Source organism: Ambystoma mexicanum, chromosome 10 (assembly GCF_040938575.1).
Source record: "Ambystoma mexicanum isolate Mex_15411 chromosome 10, UKY_AmexF1_1, whole genome shotgun sequence".
Classification (NCBI taxonomy): Eukaryota; Metazoa; Chordata; class Amphibia; order Caudata; family Ambystomatidae; genus Ambystoma; species Ambystoma mexicanum.
In genome coordinates this window covers 676478439-676495104 of record NC_090932.1, presented here as the reverse complement: position 1 = coordinate 676495104, position 16666 = coordinate 676478439, and the positions used below count along the sequence as shown (strand labels likewise).

General features: G+C 45.8%; 1 protein-coding gene across 2 annotated transcripts in view; it reads right to left on the bottom strand.

Moving 5' to 3' along the window:
• PCOLCE2 (procollagen C-endopeptidase enhancer 2) overlaps positions 1 to 16666 on the bottom strand; it is a 636371-nt gene that overhangs the window by 616030 nt on the left and 3675 nt on the right. Inside the window, exon 2 of one of the 2 annotated variants that reach the window (XM_069618265.1) lies at positions 8560 to 8671. In XM_069618265.1, the coding sequence (XP_069474366.1) occupies positions 8560 to 8671 (112 nt within the window). The remainder of the gene's footprint in view (positions 1 to 8559; positions 8672 to 16666) is intronic. The other variant, XM_069618264.1, reaches the window with a different exon arrangement.

Sequence of the window (16666 nt, the reverse complement as noted above, 5' to 3'; positions counted from 1 at the left end):
AGTATCTACATTGATCACCAAGTGGACTGGCCTGAAGTTCAAATAAAAGGTAAGGGTGATTCAGCAGTCAGACGTCTGCCCCAATCTGAAGGGAAACTAATGCCTGTGGGAATACAGCCCAGTAGAAAGAGGAGCAACCCAATGGTAAGCAGTCAAAGATCTCAAAGGTCTGAAGACCAGACAAGGCACAGTTCAAATTCAAAGAACGAGGTTCACAGATTCTATTACTGAAGACGACTGAGGTTAAATGCCAAGACCAAACAATTCACCAAGGAAAGAAGAAGGAATTCAGAATCCAAACAAAATACAAGAACAATCTGAGGATCTATCTAAACTATGAAATTCAGACCAAGATGGAAAGACAACCAGGAGGAAGGAAGGAACAATACCAGTCTCCATGCTTAAGGGTAACCCAAAAATCAAGCCAGCAGTGTGCAAGGCAAGAATAATACCAACATCAAGGAGAAAAGAGAAATTCAGAGCACTGTGCTTAGCTGTGTAGAGGACAGTAGTGTCTCAACTTCCTGTATAGAACGCCCATCTAAAATAACAATAGTGCAAGGCAGATAAGCGGTAGGGACCATGGACTTGTAGTTCCTACCCATGCAGGGTTCTCCAAAAGCTCAGGAAACATAGGGCCAGTCCCTGAAAGCCCCACAACAACAACATGACACTGATGGGCAGGATGGCACCAGTAACAGCTGCTTCACCAGCTAAAAAGAATGCGACCCGCAATGCGGTAAATAACATGGTCCTTGCTGCATACAGACATGGACTACTCTGTCATGGCAAGCAAGAGGACAGAAGGTAACAGCTACAGCAGCCCAAATTCTTAGAAGAATAGTGCACTGAAGGAGGGGATGATACTAGAAATGTGTGGGGGGAAAATAAGAAAAACAGCTAGGAGAATCCAAGAGGTAACTGCTGGGAGAGTTGGCAAGTGTGAAGGTAAAAATGAACTTCAATCTTTCTGCCACCGTCATTGACTCTGTGAAACTCTCTGACTAACTGCCCTCCTTGGAGCATCTATAGATCACCAGAAGGACAACTTTAGTCATTCTTAAAATCGAAAACCCCACATAGGGAACACAAAGAGCCACGCACCCTTAATCTGTGCCAAACGACTGTGGGAACAAAGTTCTCTTCAACTAAGGCTCTCCCACTGCTAATATGCTGGATATTTAGCAACCTACCTCCTCAGACTCTTCTTTCCCTCTGAGCCTTGATGTGCCTCTTTTGCTGCTCCCCTCTAACTCTGACTCTTCTACCTTACTCCTACCCCACCTTACAAATGGTCTTTGCTCCTTTGTAGTCTCTTGCTCCATCTGTCTGGCAGCATTTCTTCTGTCCTTACAATGCTTGTCCTTGTGAACTGCAATATCGGCCAACAAGCGTTTTGTCTCTTGCACCGACGCAAGACTTGTTTTCTTATTGCGTGACCTCTGCTCGATTTATTTTATTCTGTCGCTAATATGCCTAAGGAGAAAGTAACTGCACCTCTCCACTCTCCCCACAGTGTGGCACTAAATGGAAACAGCTCTGCCCATGCGCACATTTTAAAAATGTATTTTAATTGCTTGCAGCCATCAACAACGGTGTGAGAGTCGAACAGAGTGCTATACGTCACAATAGTCATGCACAGGTATTTTCTTGAATCGAGCGCCTGGCGATGCAAAATAAGCAGACTGGCGTCTTAGACAATGCATTATAAAGTTACTTTTGCGGCTTGTATTGCCGGGGGGAAAAGTTGAATGAGGCCAAAAAGTTCATATTTGATGCAATTTATTTGGTATCAGGTAATATTGTCCCCATACATAATGTCCCCATAATTAATGTTGCCGGGAAAAGCCATTGGCGACATTATATTTTATGCTATTTATTTATTTTTTATTTTATTGAGCGTTTGTAAGGCACTTTATACAACAGAATTGTGTTTCAAAGCGCTGCAAGGCTAAATGGGAAGGCAACAGCAGAAATAAAAACAATGGCAAAACAGTAATCTACAGTCCTGGTTCTACTAGGCCTTGTGGCATTCGGCCGTGCAAGTGCATTGTGGAGAAGTGCAGGGGAGGGTGATGCAGCGGGGAACAGATGTTTGAAACCCCCTGCTATCCAATGCCGTTTTTATTTTAATTTTTTTATTGTAGTTGCTTTTGTAAAGTCAAAGCTTAAACTGCAAACATTAGAAACAGATATCAGCTATACATCTGGATATTACAATCAGGCCGTAGGCGATACATACACTGGTGGTGTATCCGAGGGAAACATTCTCCCTGCTTCTCCTCCAATGCTGCGAAGGTAGAGACAGTCCATTACACATCAGGATGCACTCTGCTGGGTATACTCTTCTGCAGGCATCACTCTTACAGCTTTGTATTGGCAAAGTGGAATCCATCTGGGCCTCGGATTGAGCACCTCTGAGAGCAGGGTTTGAATAGCACCTGCTCCAAAGCCTTTATGTAATCCACCTTGTATTGTTTTTAATTTTGGTAAATAACTACTTATTGCAATTAACAGAAAATAAACAGACCTCATTATATGGTAATGCAGTAACTTCTATTATTTTGTTTGTGATACTGACTTGCAGATGCCATGAACTAGTTGGGATTTTTTATTTTTTTATTTTATTTCTTACAGCATATGCCCACGGTTGATGTGCCGTATGTATCATTGATGGTTAACATACAGAGCACAGACGTCTTCATTAAAATGTGTGCTGCACTACTGCCAGTATGTCCTCCGGCATATCTGTTCTATTGCAGTTGGGTAAGGGCATCCCTCCGATAAGGAAACGTTGACCTATGCAGCGTGCTGCCGCTTGGGTTCCTTGCACGGTGTTTGCTCCTTTTGATATGGGCAATAAGGGCATTTAGGTTTGGACATTACTTGGATGGTGTTTCTTTCAGCTGAGTGACTTAATGTTAGGTCAATAGATTCGAGTGGTTTGTTTCACCAGGTCCTACCATTAGCACAACATCGCTTGCATTGAATAAGGATGCAGTAAATACATAAAGTTTATTGTAGGCCTGTTTGACCCATGCACTATTTGTATGCAAATTGCAATGAAGAACGCTATTTAATTATGTATTATTGTATTGACAATTGTGATATATATGTATGTCTATATTTTTTTTAAAAAAAGAAAATAAGTATTTAATTAAAGTTTTTTTGATATAAATTGAGATTGATACATGAATGGCCCACACTGAACTCCCACTTGTTCCCAACTAAGCAATCTTGAGTCCTGTTTCTCAGACTATGGGCCTCATTACGAGTTTGGAGGCAGAAAAATCGTGTCCGGGTAGTCGGAATGGGGAATTACCGGGTCATTCCAACCATGGAGGACCCAGTAAGTCCCCATTCTGAAAACCATTCCCCATTCCCATTCGAGCCCCCATAGGGCTCAATGGGAATGGGGATGGAGCTAATAACGGGCCCGCAAATAGCGGGCCCGTTATTAGCTCACTGGTCCCTTAGCGGCTCCCGCTAAGGGCGGCTGGTAAAACCAGCCGGCCTTAATGGGACCCGCTAAAGTACCTCGGAATGCGGCGGTAGGGGGTTAACGGCACCGGCATCCTTACCGGTGCCGTTATCCCCTTACCGCCAGCCTCGTAATGAGGCCCTACATCAGATTCAATAACGGTTCCATGAGGCTTCACATTTGTCTTGTTGCAACCAACACCTCTCTGGGTGTTTCGTACTACAACTCCCAGGACGCCCTCATCGTTGGCCATGCTCGCTGGGGCTGGTGGCATGTGTCGTCAGAAGCATCTGGGGGCTGAAGGTTGTAGATGCAAGATTAGTGCCTCCCTGATGCTAGGATATGGTTCGGATGATTTCTGGTATGCTCTTTGAGTCTGTGAATGCTGCTGTCTGATGACCCCGATAGCAGCAACATTGGTTATGTTGTTGCCATGAATATACCATTGGGAATGACCATTCTAATCCTGTCCTTTTACGGAACAGACTTGTTTGCGTCCTAGAGTTCAGCTTGCTGTAATCACAGACGCTGTGGTTTTATTTATTTATTTTATTTATTTCATGGGTCATTTGCAAGGCACTTATACATCAAGAAATTGTTTTTCAAAGCGCCCACAGGGCAAAGGGAAGGGAACCAGGGAAACAGCAGGACAGTGGAATATGATAAGAGAGATGAGCAAAACATAGACATTTTCCCCTTTTGGGTTTGCATTCTTCATGGGATTAAAGACCTCATCGGAAAAAATGTTGTAGGGTGTAATTGTTCCGTTTATAATATTGCATTGAACATACCTAGACGCGCCTTGACTGACGCCCACCCTCCTAACTCTATGTGTGACCACAGGCAGTGGATTTGAGCTCCGTTAAGCGTGCCTTGATTGGCAATCACAGAAACGTCAATGTCTTTGGGGGAAGGGGCCTACTGTAGCAGCGTTAAAGATGGCTTTCATTGGCCACTGAAGTGAAAGTGGTGGAGGGGGAGGGCAACGCCCATGCTGTCTGGCATGTCATCTCCCACTAACTACCGCTATTCCGATTGTGCTGCAAGGAAAGCTGGAGAGGCGAGAGGATTCAAGTGTGGGGCGAGTGGGTGGGGTGGGATAGAGATAGGCGACAAAAGGTGTGGGCGACCACCTCCTCCGTGTTGTAATTAAGCATAACGTCCACGAACAGTGCCGAATGTGTTGCCGGCTAGTGGTGGGTGTGGGGAGTGTACACTATAATGTACCATGACATGGAGCGCCGAACGTTGACAATATAACAACAGGTACAAAAGTGAGAGAAGCATTTTTACAAACATGAACAGGTCATTAGAACAATAAGTAGAACTGTTTACAACGGAGCTATTTACTTTGCAGCTATGTGTTTTGTCAGCTTGCGGTTGAGCGCATTGTGGTGTATGCGGCTGGGTTGTAGCTCAGTTCTGCTTCTCTAGGCTTCATTGACGCAGCCCTAGTTGTGACGCGGCGAGAGCTTTCCACTTAGATGGCAAGGAGCATCCACACCTCCAAAAACGACTTTTGGAGTGGCCAAAGATTCTCAAAATATGATCTTGCATGAGCTATTCCAAAAATAAATTCAGACCAAATTTTCATAGTATAAACAATTTCATATGATATGTCAGTTCCCATTTTCCCCAAACACGTGTTTCTCCGCTCACTGTGGCTTCATCTGGGGGGTTTTGACTGCCCACTGTTCTGAATTTATTTTGTTTATGAATTTAAAATATGTTTGTATACAATATTTCCAATCATAACATCAGTTTTCTAATTTTTCTTTCCTTCACTGTCACAATGATCTTAATGTTTCAACGAGTTATAAAAGCGAGAGTGTCTCTGTCCCATGCTACTTTTCTGCACTGCGTTTCTACTTGTTTTTGCCAGGCCTATATAGAAAAAGCCCTTCCGAGTCTGCCTTTTTAAAGTTATATTGTTGCTGTTGTTTGATGTCCTGATGCGTCACTACAATATCTATAGTAGAAACACCAGAAAAAAGCATGCAGCAAATCAAAACTGCTAAGTTTTAACAGTATACATAGCCAATAAATGCTTCTGCTGTACGTTGTATGAATGAATGAGCGCATTAAAAAAAATCAAGAGCAGATCAAATCCTGTGACACAGTTGAGGGGTCAGTGTTTGACCAATTGATGATGCTTGCAGAAGGTTTAAACCCTGCTCCCCAGCCTATCACGGATTTGATATGATTGGTCATTTATATCGCGCTTCATACCCAGAGGTTTCTAAGCGTGGACCCAGGGATCAAACCTGTGTTGCGCCGCGTCCGTCTTGCTTCCGAGGCGAGCGCGTTGCCCCCGAGCTATCCTCCCGAGACAAGTACCAAGTAGACGTTCAACCCTGGCAATATCCCACTCTACTCCCACTTGCAGCCCAGCTGTGACCTGGGCCCGCTCATGAAAGAGCAGGTGCCACAAACCCTACACCGCTGAAATGGCAAGGAGCCCCCTTGCAGTGAAATGGTAAACAGCGTTTTGAAAGGCTGTGCACAATGAATATTGGAGACAGATTGGGGCCACACCAGCGCAAGATCTTTGGCCGATGAGGTTAATTCAGACAATAAAAAAGCAATACACAAAGAACACGCTCAGGGGTACTGTCTGCAACTTCCCCTTTCCAATTGTGTTCTTATTATTATTTGAAGCACTCTATTGCCCCAATGGTTAGGAAGGCCGCGCAGCCCTACAGATAAGCGGCGTATCCGCCATTTTTACCTCTTAAAAACATTTACAAATACTCCAAACCCACATACAAGCCAATGGACAAAAAGGACCCTGCCCCCTTCTCCCACCCACACTGCTCCACTAATATTTTGAGATCAGTGGCACCAGCAGAGCAGTGTCACAGAAGGATCTGTAATATAATAATTGCCTAATCCGAAGAGGAACTTTAGGGTAAAAAAAAATACAGCTTTTAATATGCATATCACATTCGTTATAAAGTTAAAATATGTTTACTCACTTAAAAAAAACATTGTTAATAAGAATGACCTTTTTGCACCCTCAAAAGTCATGTTACTCCAACCTAAAATAGTCCTGTTTAGTAAGCTTATCTGTAGCCTTGTGCATGTGCTGTAAAAATAACTAAAATAAAATTAAAATAGAATAAAACGTACAGTTCGCTTTTTATAGAAATACTAATATACTGTCAAGTACATTCTCCCGCCCTGCCCCCCCCCCCCCAATTTGGAAAGGGTTAAAATATAAGGTATGGCTGGCAATGGCATAACATTCCTGTGAGGTACCTGCATAAAGTCAGGAGGGGCAGAGTGTTCTGTTTTGATATGCGTTGCCTCGTTGTGACAGGAGACGCAAGGAGGATAGCTAAGGGGCAACGCTCTAGCCTTAGAAGCAAGACGACACTGAGCAACACACGTTCTATAAGCCCGGGTCCGCGCTTAGGAACCTCTGGGTGTTAAGCGCGGAATAAATATCATATCATACAACTTTAAACACAAATTAGGAAAATGGCCGTTGCATGAGGTGAGGCGAATCTGGCTTTGGGGCCTCCTCAGCTGCTTCTTAGGCGGGGAAGATGCATCCTACTATCAGCTGATGAGGCCTCGACCGTCGACACCAGGTGAGAAAACAGAGGTCAATTGGGGGGAGAGAAGGGCAGCTGCCACCAGGCTCAGACACCCCTGTGGTCTGGCATGCCACCTCTGGGAACTGCTTCGCAGCCCCTGTAGTGTAAACAACTAGTGTTGAACGAGCGGTAATACTTTTAGACTGACTAAAGATATGCTAACGTGAAACATGCGTTTACCTTTTTCTACTGTTTAATGCCTGGTTGTTAAGTGCCTTTTATCTAACGCTGCTGCAGCCTCCTGTATGACATGAGGATTGTTCAACTGTTTTCGTATCAGCCACTTAGCGGGGGCAGCGGTTGGATGACACCACTTCTCGTGATGTCATGGGGTCAAAGTGCACATGCTGTCACCTTCACATTCCCCATGATTTTAGAGAAACAAAGACCCGCAGCTGCCGTGCTGACTGATACAGCAGCCTGTCCGAGGCTGAGTCACTGGAGGAGGCAGACGATGGGACCCCGAGGAGTTCAAGATTGAGAGGGCGCTAGACAAGAGGATGAGGCGCGCGCGCACACGCGCACTCACGTGACTCATTGCGGAAATAACGGGCGTGGGGGGAATACGGATAATGCATGAGTAGACTCTGGATGAGACATAGCATGTCAGGGCCAGGGCGGCGAGGGTGGGGTCAATGGACTGATTCAGACCAGACTGTTACATGCGGCACCCAATGACTTCATTCAGAGCAAACCGTGGGCAAACTCGTGGTCTAACACACCCTTTACGCCTGCATCGGGGTCCATGAGGCGCCCATGACATCATCCAGGGCGTCCCCTCATAGACTCAGCCTTGGGGTCTTACACACCCTGCTATAGCTGCATCCTTGCCGGCGAGAAACAGGCGTGCCACAGCACCCAAAGGGGATTTACCCAGCCCTTGTGAAAAGTGTGCGTATGTGTTGCCTTGAAAGGTTGGCAGGCCTGGCCTGGAATTTCACCCAGCCATTGGCAGAACTCGCAGGATTGAGCCCGAACTCCAGAGGATTTGGAGGTGTGGCTGAATGGAAAGCTATTCTTTCTCTGTATTTTTGACGTGAAACAGTCATTTTTGGACCATAGCTTTTGGTATTTGGGCCCATATTTCGTTTTTTTTGTAAATTATAGCTAAGAAATCCATTTTGGGATTTTTTTCCCAAGGAGGGTTTGATAACAGCCACCATTTACGCTCGCAGCATGAACGCAGTCTTGATGATGAGCAATCTTTTTAGCCGTCATATTTCAGTTAAATTTCACATATGCATACGGCCTAGTAAACATATCTTGCGCATCGACAAAGCCATAGATTGTAACATTTTACAGGTTGTCCCTTAAAGTAACACAATCTGACCCAAGGAGAATTTGTACTCTGGGGACATAGATGGTGACTCTTCCTCTTGATGCCCAATTTGCCCCCACATTGTCTCACTTCAGGTTTGCCAGGTTTTGCCTAGAAAAGCAGACAATCTATTAAAAATATTACCCCCAGGTGCACCTTACCATGATTTTCCATGTACATTTGCTGTTTGGTGGGTAGACTCCAGGGAATCCTTCACTGCCAATAAACCCAGTCTCTCCAGTTACATTTCCTCCACAAGTGAAAGCATGTCTGCTGGGAAAGAAAAAAAAACACATGCATATATGATTCCTGACAGCTCATGGCTCCCTGAGCTAGATGTCTGGGTGGCAACATCCTCTTCTGACATTACTATGCTGCATCTTACCTTACTTGACATTCCCATACAGGGCCATGGTCATAATATCTCTAAGACAATCCCGACTAAACTATGCAAACAGCCTCTATCTCAGATTCACACACTACCTAATGAGGAAATTTCAAAGAGTTCAAAATGCAGCAGCAAGAATACTTCTAAGAATGGAGCGATTTGAGCATATCAAGCCAGCATTGCCTACCCCCCACTGGCTAAACATCAAAAAAGTGTGCATTTCAAAACCTTTTGCATAGTCATCACTCATACCATGGAGTGGGCCCTTCCTCCTTGTAAATTTTAACACTGCACTCCTTCCAGAACACTTAGGTCCAGACATACTGCACGTCCCAAACTTCAACAAGAAACAGCAAGGAGGATCCTCTTTTTCAGTCCTAGCCACAATACTGTGGAACACCCTACCCAAACCTCTACCACTGAAGGAGAATCATCTGACTTTCAGGAAACAGCTCAAGATTTGGCTTTCTTCAAAGAAACACAAAATAATAGCAACCAACTAAAACTGTGGACCAGAAACGCTTGTGTTAATTTACAACATACATTTTTCAAAACTCTTTGCACTACAAGCTGCAGCAAACCAAACTGACTCATAGCACCTCTCCTCCAAGGCACAGGTCCACACCTTTAATCTCAGTGAAATCTACCACCAACAGCAAGCAAATGACAACACCATTGGCCCCACTCTCCACCCCCTCATCCCTCAACTAACTCCTCACTACTACAGTCTTGCATCCTTACATCTCCCACACTCCTACAGACAACCTCCTAGGTCTAGTTTAATTAACAGATTCAGACCCTATCCATCTTCTGCTCACAACCATGCTGCCAGTTTTTGCACTCCACTGTCCGAGGGATGCCCACATGGCTAACCTGTCCAGCCGGTACTAACCACAAACAACTTAGAGATTTTCATATAGACACACAGGTAACGGGCACCCACCAACGTCAAGGGTTTCTGCATCTGCCTTCCTGCTATCCACCCTGCCCTCCTTTCTTACAGAGCAATGTGCAGCGAGACCAAAATGATTGGCTAAAGAGCTCCATTTAAGGCCACTTTACATTACATTACTGTCGAAAGAGTTAGTTATTAACTTTAGTAGTTGACTCTCACCTGATTTGTAGGGATAAGCCACAAATTCTAAGGGCAATAACCATATTAGAACAAGAGATATCTAGCGCTGTCATGCTAACCTTTGTGTCTTTCTTGCTCTCTCTCTCTCTTCCTCTTTTACTTTCTCTCTACCCCTCCCTTTGACCCTCTCTTTCAAGCTGTTTCTCTATGCGTATTCCCAGTGCTTTCCATGAGCTGTGTTCTAATGTAAGAACCCTTGGGAAGGTGCCAGCCAATTGGGAACCATGGAACGTGGACATGAATCGCCAGTGGGAGCCCATGTACACTGAAGGTAGACGCCTTCATTGTACCCCTCGCCCTCTCTTCTGCTTCATCCTCTAACCATCTCTGCTCATCACACATGTCGCCTTAAACACCTCCCTGACCAATCTCCACAACCATTCCCACTACACCTGCCCCCACCCTGGCCCCCATCCTGGGAAGCTGCACTTACTGCCCTGAAGACACCGCTCTACCCAGCTCTACCCAGTGGTCGAAGTGAGCTCCTATACTTTTATTTTAAAAAGAAACCGCTCTGGAATGGTTTTGTTTTAAAATAAAAGTGTTGGAAGAAGTTGAAACCTTCAATTTCAGTGCACTGCATTGGACGTGCCCTTAAACAGCGGGTGCAAGTGTTTGGGGGGTGTATTGTGTGTGGGAGGGGTTCTGGCAATGGGGTTTGTGGGGAGTAGGGGCAGGCCAGCAGGGAACATAGTTCCACTACTTCTTTTCGTACAATTCAATCACTGCCTGTACCGCACACTTTCCTCCCTCATGCCATCCACCGGCCATGTCTTGTCATCCCTGGTAAAACCCATGGCCGTCAAAGAAATGGAAGCGGGTCTCTGTGTTTTTTATATAGTTTTAATTTCTTAGACCCCAAACTGAACCTGCTTTTAGCCAGACGTTCAAGTGGCAGGTTCTATAATCTTAATCACAATGTTTGCACAAGGGCAGGTCCAGTTATGGGCCTAAGCCCTCAATAAGGCCATTGCTTTACTTGGGCCTACCAGGGCAGCGATTGGCGAAATGTTGGAAGCCAAGCCAAGCCCGCCACAGCCACTGTAAGCATTGCTACATTTCAATCTAGTTCAATCTAGTCCAGTAGTGCGTTGCCTCCTGAGAAATGTCATAGGCTATCCCTTTCTCAGCATTCCAATTAATGTACAAAAAACATATAGGCCTCAATAGCAGCATGGCGGTGCAGTTAAAAATTGCAGTATACTGGCGGTATTTCTGTTACCGCCACTTTACAGCCACGTTACAGCTCTGCAGTACTATGGTACTATGACGTTTGGAGGCAATTTGCTTCAGGTGGATCCTTTTCTTTTCCCACAAAAATCGCTGGAATTCCCCTCAACAGAGTGACTGCTCGTGGTAACTACACAGATTCCAAAAATGGGGAATTACACTGATGTGCAACCACTTGTAATAATGTGGTAATGCCACAGCGCCAAGTGACAGTAACAGTAAACAAGTTTGGATACAATTCTGTGGATGTATCGCTGAATTATTGCTGAACTTGTAATCAGGCCCAAGAAGCCCGTAAATGTTATATACCAGATTTAGCATTCAGAGTGCAATGTTTACTGGTGGTGTAGTGCATGTGTCCATGTACATTGTGGTGCACTGTGGGATGGACCAATTTAACCATTGAAAGGGAATCCTGCTGGTTCCACTTGTTGGGTGAAACTTCTTTTCACACAGCTTTTGCGTTGGTTTTGCCAGCTTCCACTTTCATGCTTTTGCTCTTGGGTACCACGGCACATTCCCGTATACCTGCACATTGGTTCTATGGCCTCCTGCTGATTGTGCTGTAAAGAATAAGTATAATTTGTGAGCACCACCTTCACGCTTTAGTTTCACTACAGAGCTGTTTTTTTCTAAGTGCATCAGCAATTAGCAATCGGATGCAGATTAATGTTTATTTCATGATATAAATATTAAAAATATATGAATATTGTATTGCTCTTCTCATAAAGATACCCGCAACCTTTTGAGTTGTCAAGGCGGGTAAAAAAAGAAGATTTACAGCCTGATTCATGGAATTATTTGTGTGAAAACACAGATTTGCACGCCTTTCTGCCCGAAAATCCCCATACGCAAATAATTCCATGTATCAGGCTGTTTATTTTTTGCGGGTGAGAGCTCCATTGATGCCTATGGACCAGCAAAGGGATTGGCGGGTGAGTGAACTGACTTCATGACGGGTGTCATCCGCCAAAAGCAGTTGAGTTGACAGGTATGCGTCTATGTCCGCAGAACATTTTCCCCCAACTTGGGTGCTGGCGTAGATGCTCCTCCACTCCAACATGTACACCGAACAGCCTGATGAAATGATATACCATGCACAAAAGCAGACAAAGGTGCAACTAAGGCGGTAGACAAATGTATTTTTATTGCATGATGGCATGGCCTGACACCCATGGTCAGCAACAAGGCATGTCACCCTTCTCCTAAATTTCTCTTACGCCATAGTTGGCAGTTAGTGAGCAGCCACAAGTGGATCTAGGTCACGTGTCCTAAGCCCCTTCCACCTGTCAATCACTTTAATCTGTTGGCGCCTTCCTGTTTTGCAACCCATTTTCCCTACTTAAGCAGCCCTCCCGCCTCTTTTCCTTTGCAGTTGGTGAGCAGGGTCACGTGGCCTAAGCCCCACCCACCTTCTTAGCCCTGCCTATTCCTTTCTGCTCTTAACTCTTAGATCAGGGGCGTCTTTCGCCTGGGCGTCCGGATTAAAGGCCAGACGAAGAAAAGAGCAATTCCTGTTTGGACCTGTTCAGACTGAGAGGACCCAGAGCCCGAACCCCTGCTCCGACAACATGTACGCACACGCTGACATGTATTTTCGCCCTCTGTCCCCACAGGCCATTCCCACCATCACCAGCCAACGCCAACATTAGCGACATCGCCCCTTCTCTAAGGCATGGGCTCCACAATGCAGCAAACTCAAGCCCATCAGCACCCCCTTAACATCCAAAACATACAAGTTGATGCTCATCAATGTTCGCTCAGCTATCACCCATGCATTTTCCCCCGACGGCTACAGCATCCAATACAGAGACTGGCCAGACAAGACATGCGTAGGCCTCGCTGTCATCCACAAGACTTGTGGTCCTGCACCAGACTTGACGTTGCCAACATTGGCTCCTTCGAAGTCCTCTCCTGTCACTTCCCGCTCTCCTTGATGAACACAGTCACCTTCCATCTCATCTACAGACCACCCAAATCCAACAACGCCTTCATCTGAGACTTTACCAACCTGGTCATCACCCTGTCCCTCACGCATGACAACAACATCTTCCTAGGTGACTTCAACCTCCTAGGCAACAAGGCCACCCAACCAATGAAGGAAGCTCCCTTTGACCTTCTCGACACCCTCAACCTCACAGAGCAACCAAAAGACCCAACAAACAAAAAAGGTAACATCCTCGACCTAATCATCACTGCACTGTATTCACTCCACTACAACTCTCCTCTCCTGCTTTGCTGGTCTGAACACCTAGCCGTGCCTTTCAACATCCTGCACACCACCCCAGTGAAGTGGTCCCATCAGAAACCCACCAGACAAACCTTGAGGTCCTTCAAGAACTTCCTGGTGGAAGCCCGCACAGAAGACCTTGCCAACTTCCACATTACATGGCCCAAAAACCCCAATCAAACAGTGACTCTACTGGAAGCACTCAACGCCACCCTCTCAGCCTCCATCGACTGACACGTGCCTCTGAAACAACGCACCTGCAAACCAAATCTGTCATCACCCTGGTACAGGCAAGAACTGAACTCAACCTTAGCAAAAGAGTCATCAGGAAACAAGAGAAAACCTGGCACTGCTCCAGGACCGCATCTGACCTGGCATTCCTCAAGAAACTCTGAGCAACCCGCTGATAACTAATCCATACAGCCAAGGCCTCCAACTATCAGAATACCATAGCGGAAGCCAACAACAAAAGCAGAGCCCTCTTCAAAGGGGACAAGCACTGCGTCAACCCACCACTCAACCATCCCATAACATGCTCCATTGAAAAATCCACAGCCATCAACACATTCTTCATTTAAAAGATCAGCAAGATTCACCACACATAGACACCACCTCTGCATCCACAGACCCATCTTGCGTTCCTCCTCATAAAATCTCCACACCCTGGACAACGTTCAAGACACTCTCGACAGAGGAACTGGTAGAAACCCTGACTGCCCTCAAAGCAACATCGTATACAGATGACATCTTCCCAGGATCCAACCTCAAGACCCTCCCTTCAGAAGCTCTCCTTCCCTACCTGGAGATCATCAACAGCTCCCTAACCCAAGGCATCTTCCCTTCGATCTTAAAAACAGGAAAAATCCTCCCTCTACTAAAGAAACCCACTCTGGATCCCGACAACCGAGGTAACTATTTACCCCCCATTACCCATTTTCCTGTCCTATGTAAGATCATTGAGAAAGCGGTAGTCGCACAACTGCAGCAACACATGGACACCAACAATCTCCTGCAAACCTACTAATCTGGGTTCAGACCTAGATGCAGCACAGAAACAGCAATCATACAGGTGGTCGATGAAGCCCTCTACATCCTTGACGACGGCCATCCTTGCCTCCTGGTTCTACTCGACCTCTTTGCCAATTTCGACACAGTAGACCACCAGGTGCTTATGGACACCCTATGTTGGTGCATGGGGATCAGAGGCCTCAGCCTACGCTGGTTCAAGTCCTACCTCACCAACCACCAGCCGTTTCTTCACATGGACTCTAGATTGCCAATGCTACCCGCCACCTCTGGAGTCATGCAGAATTCCATCCTCTCCCCAGTGATCTTCAATCTATACATGGAGCCACTGGGAGCCTTCCTAGCCACACACAACACCTACATCCACCAATACGCTGATGACACACAGCTATACCTCAAGATCAACTCCATCGAGCATATCCACTTGCTCAAAACGCTGATCCAGTCTTGGATGTCCAGTGCATACTTGAAGCTTAAGCCCTCCAAGACCAAATTCCTACTCCTCACCAACAACACTGAATGCCCAGACATACAGACTTGGCTATCAACAATTAATTCTGAGGGCTTCACACCCGAGCTCACTTCCTGCACCAACTCCCTCGGGTTCCACATCGACAAACACATCTCCTTCAAGACCCACATAGCTAAGAAAACTCAGACAGCTTGGTTTCAGCTCTCCCTCCTGCAGAAAGTCTAGCCCTCCCTCCCTCTGGATAGCTTTAGATCCACTGTTCAAGCACTGGTCTTATCCCACCTAGATGGGGGCAATGAACTCCTCGAAGGCCTCCCGTCATCTTCCCTTGCGCCTCTGAGAAGTGTCCTACATGGGGCTGCATGTCTCATCAAGGGTCTACGCAGATACGACCACATCACCCTAGCCCTCATCGACCTTCAATGGCTCCAACTGCATGCACAAATCACCTTCAAGTCTAGCTGCATCATCTATAACGCAGTCACCCTCAAGACAATAAGCTACTTCGCTGAGAAACTCAGCATCTCCAGCGGACAGCGCACCACCAGAAGCAAGGACACGTGCAGACTTGAAATCTGCTGCTGCAAAAAGGTAAGGACCAGAAAACAAACCTTCTCTGCCTACACTCCAAGACTATGGAATCTCCTCCCAGTCAGCATCAGACTCGCCCTCACGCTCCTACAATTCAGAAAATAACTCAAGACCGACCTCTCCAAGGCAGTTCTCCTCCCCAACACATGGGCCAACACATCACCCCTCGCGCCACATGACTCGCTAGACGACGCCCGCGCCTCTCCGCCCAGCTACCCGGTACAGTTGTACCCCTCCTCTGTGCCCCTCTGTATCCTATCCGCGCTGTATATCTTTTCTGTTGTTACCTCGGAAGAGCACTCTGTTATGTATCTTTATTGTTATATACCTCTGTAAAGTGCTCCGCTGCTTCTCGAAGCTAGGTCCGTGCTCATTAAACACCATAATAATAATAATAAATTTGCGAGATTTCCTTATGTCTCTCCGTGCTGAAAGCAAGACTACATCTTTTGGTAACTGTCTTCATAGCCATATGTGACCTGAGTGGTTAATCTTCGATATTTTCCATAAAATAGTATGTTTTTTCTGCCTAATCACTTTTTACAAAATCTCTTAATATAAACTCTCTAGAGTGCCACTAACACACCTTTCATGCCAACAGCTGTGTTTTCAAAGCTAAAAACAATGTTTCAAGAGCATGTTAATTTACTTAGTTCAGTTTCCTTTTTATCAATAAAACTTTTTTGCTGCACAATAAAGATCTTTGTAGTGAGAACTGTGCCCCAATGTGAAGATTTCTTTTTATCAAACATGGATAGGGTGAGATTGAACAGGGGCTGTGTGGTATGTTCACCCCTTTCACATTTGATCATACTTTTCATTTGATTCCCTCAGATCTGTGGACCGGTGATGTATTGAATCACTTTCTTGTGCACTGGTTTTCCAACGCTTTGTCCGATGGGCATTGTGTGGACGCTCTACGGAATAAGAGAAAGGGAATTTCAAACCCTTGCAACTACAGAAAGAGACATCAAAGCAGTGGACTACGATTGAATAGTCAGAACATTCGAGGTCATGAACGATGTGATGCACTTTTCATACATCCTCATGCAGGTTGTTGTGGAAACACTGCTGTGAGACTACATTAGGACGTATGCCCTGTGTATACAGCAGGACTTTGGTAAGAGTGGCTGGAGTAAGCCACCTTTCTAATTTTCTATTTTGGCTCACGCAGTGGGGGGTCCATGGTGGTTTGG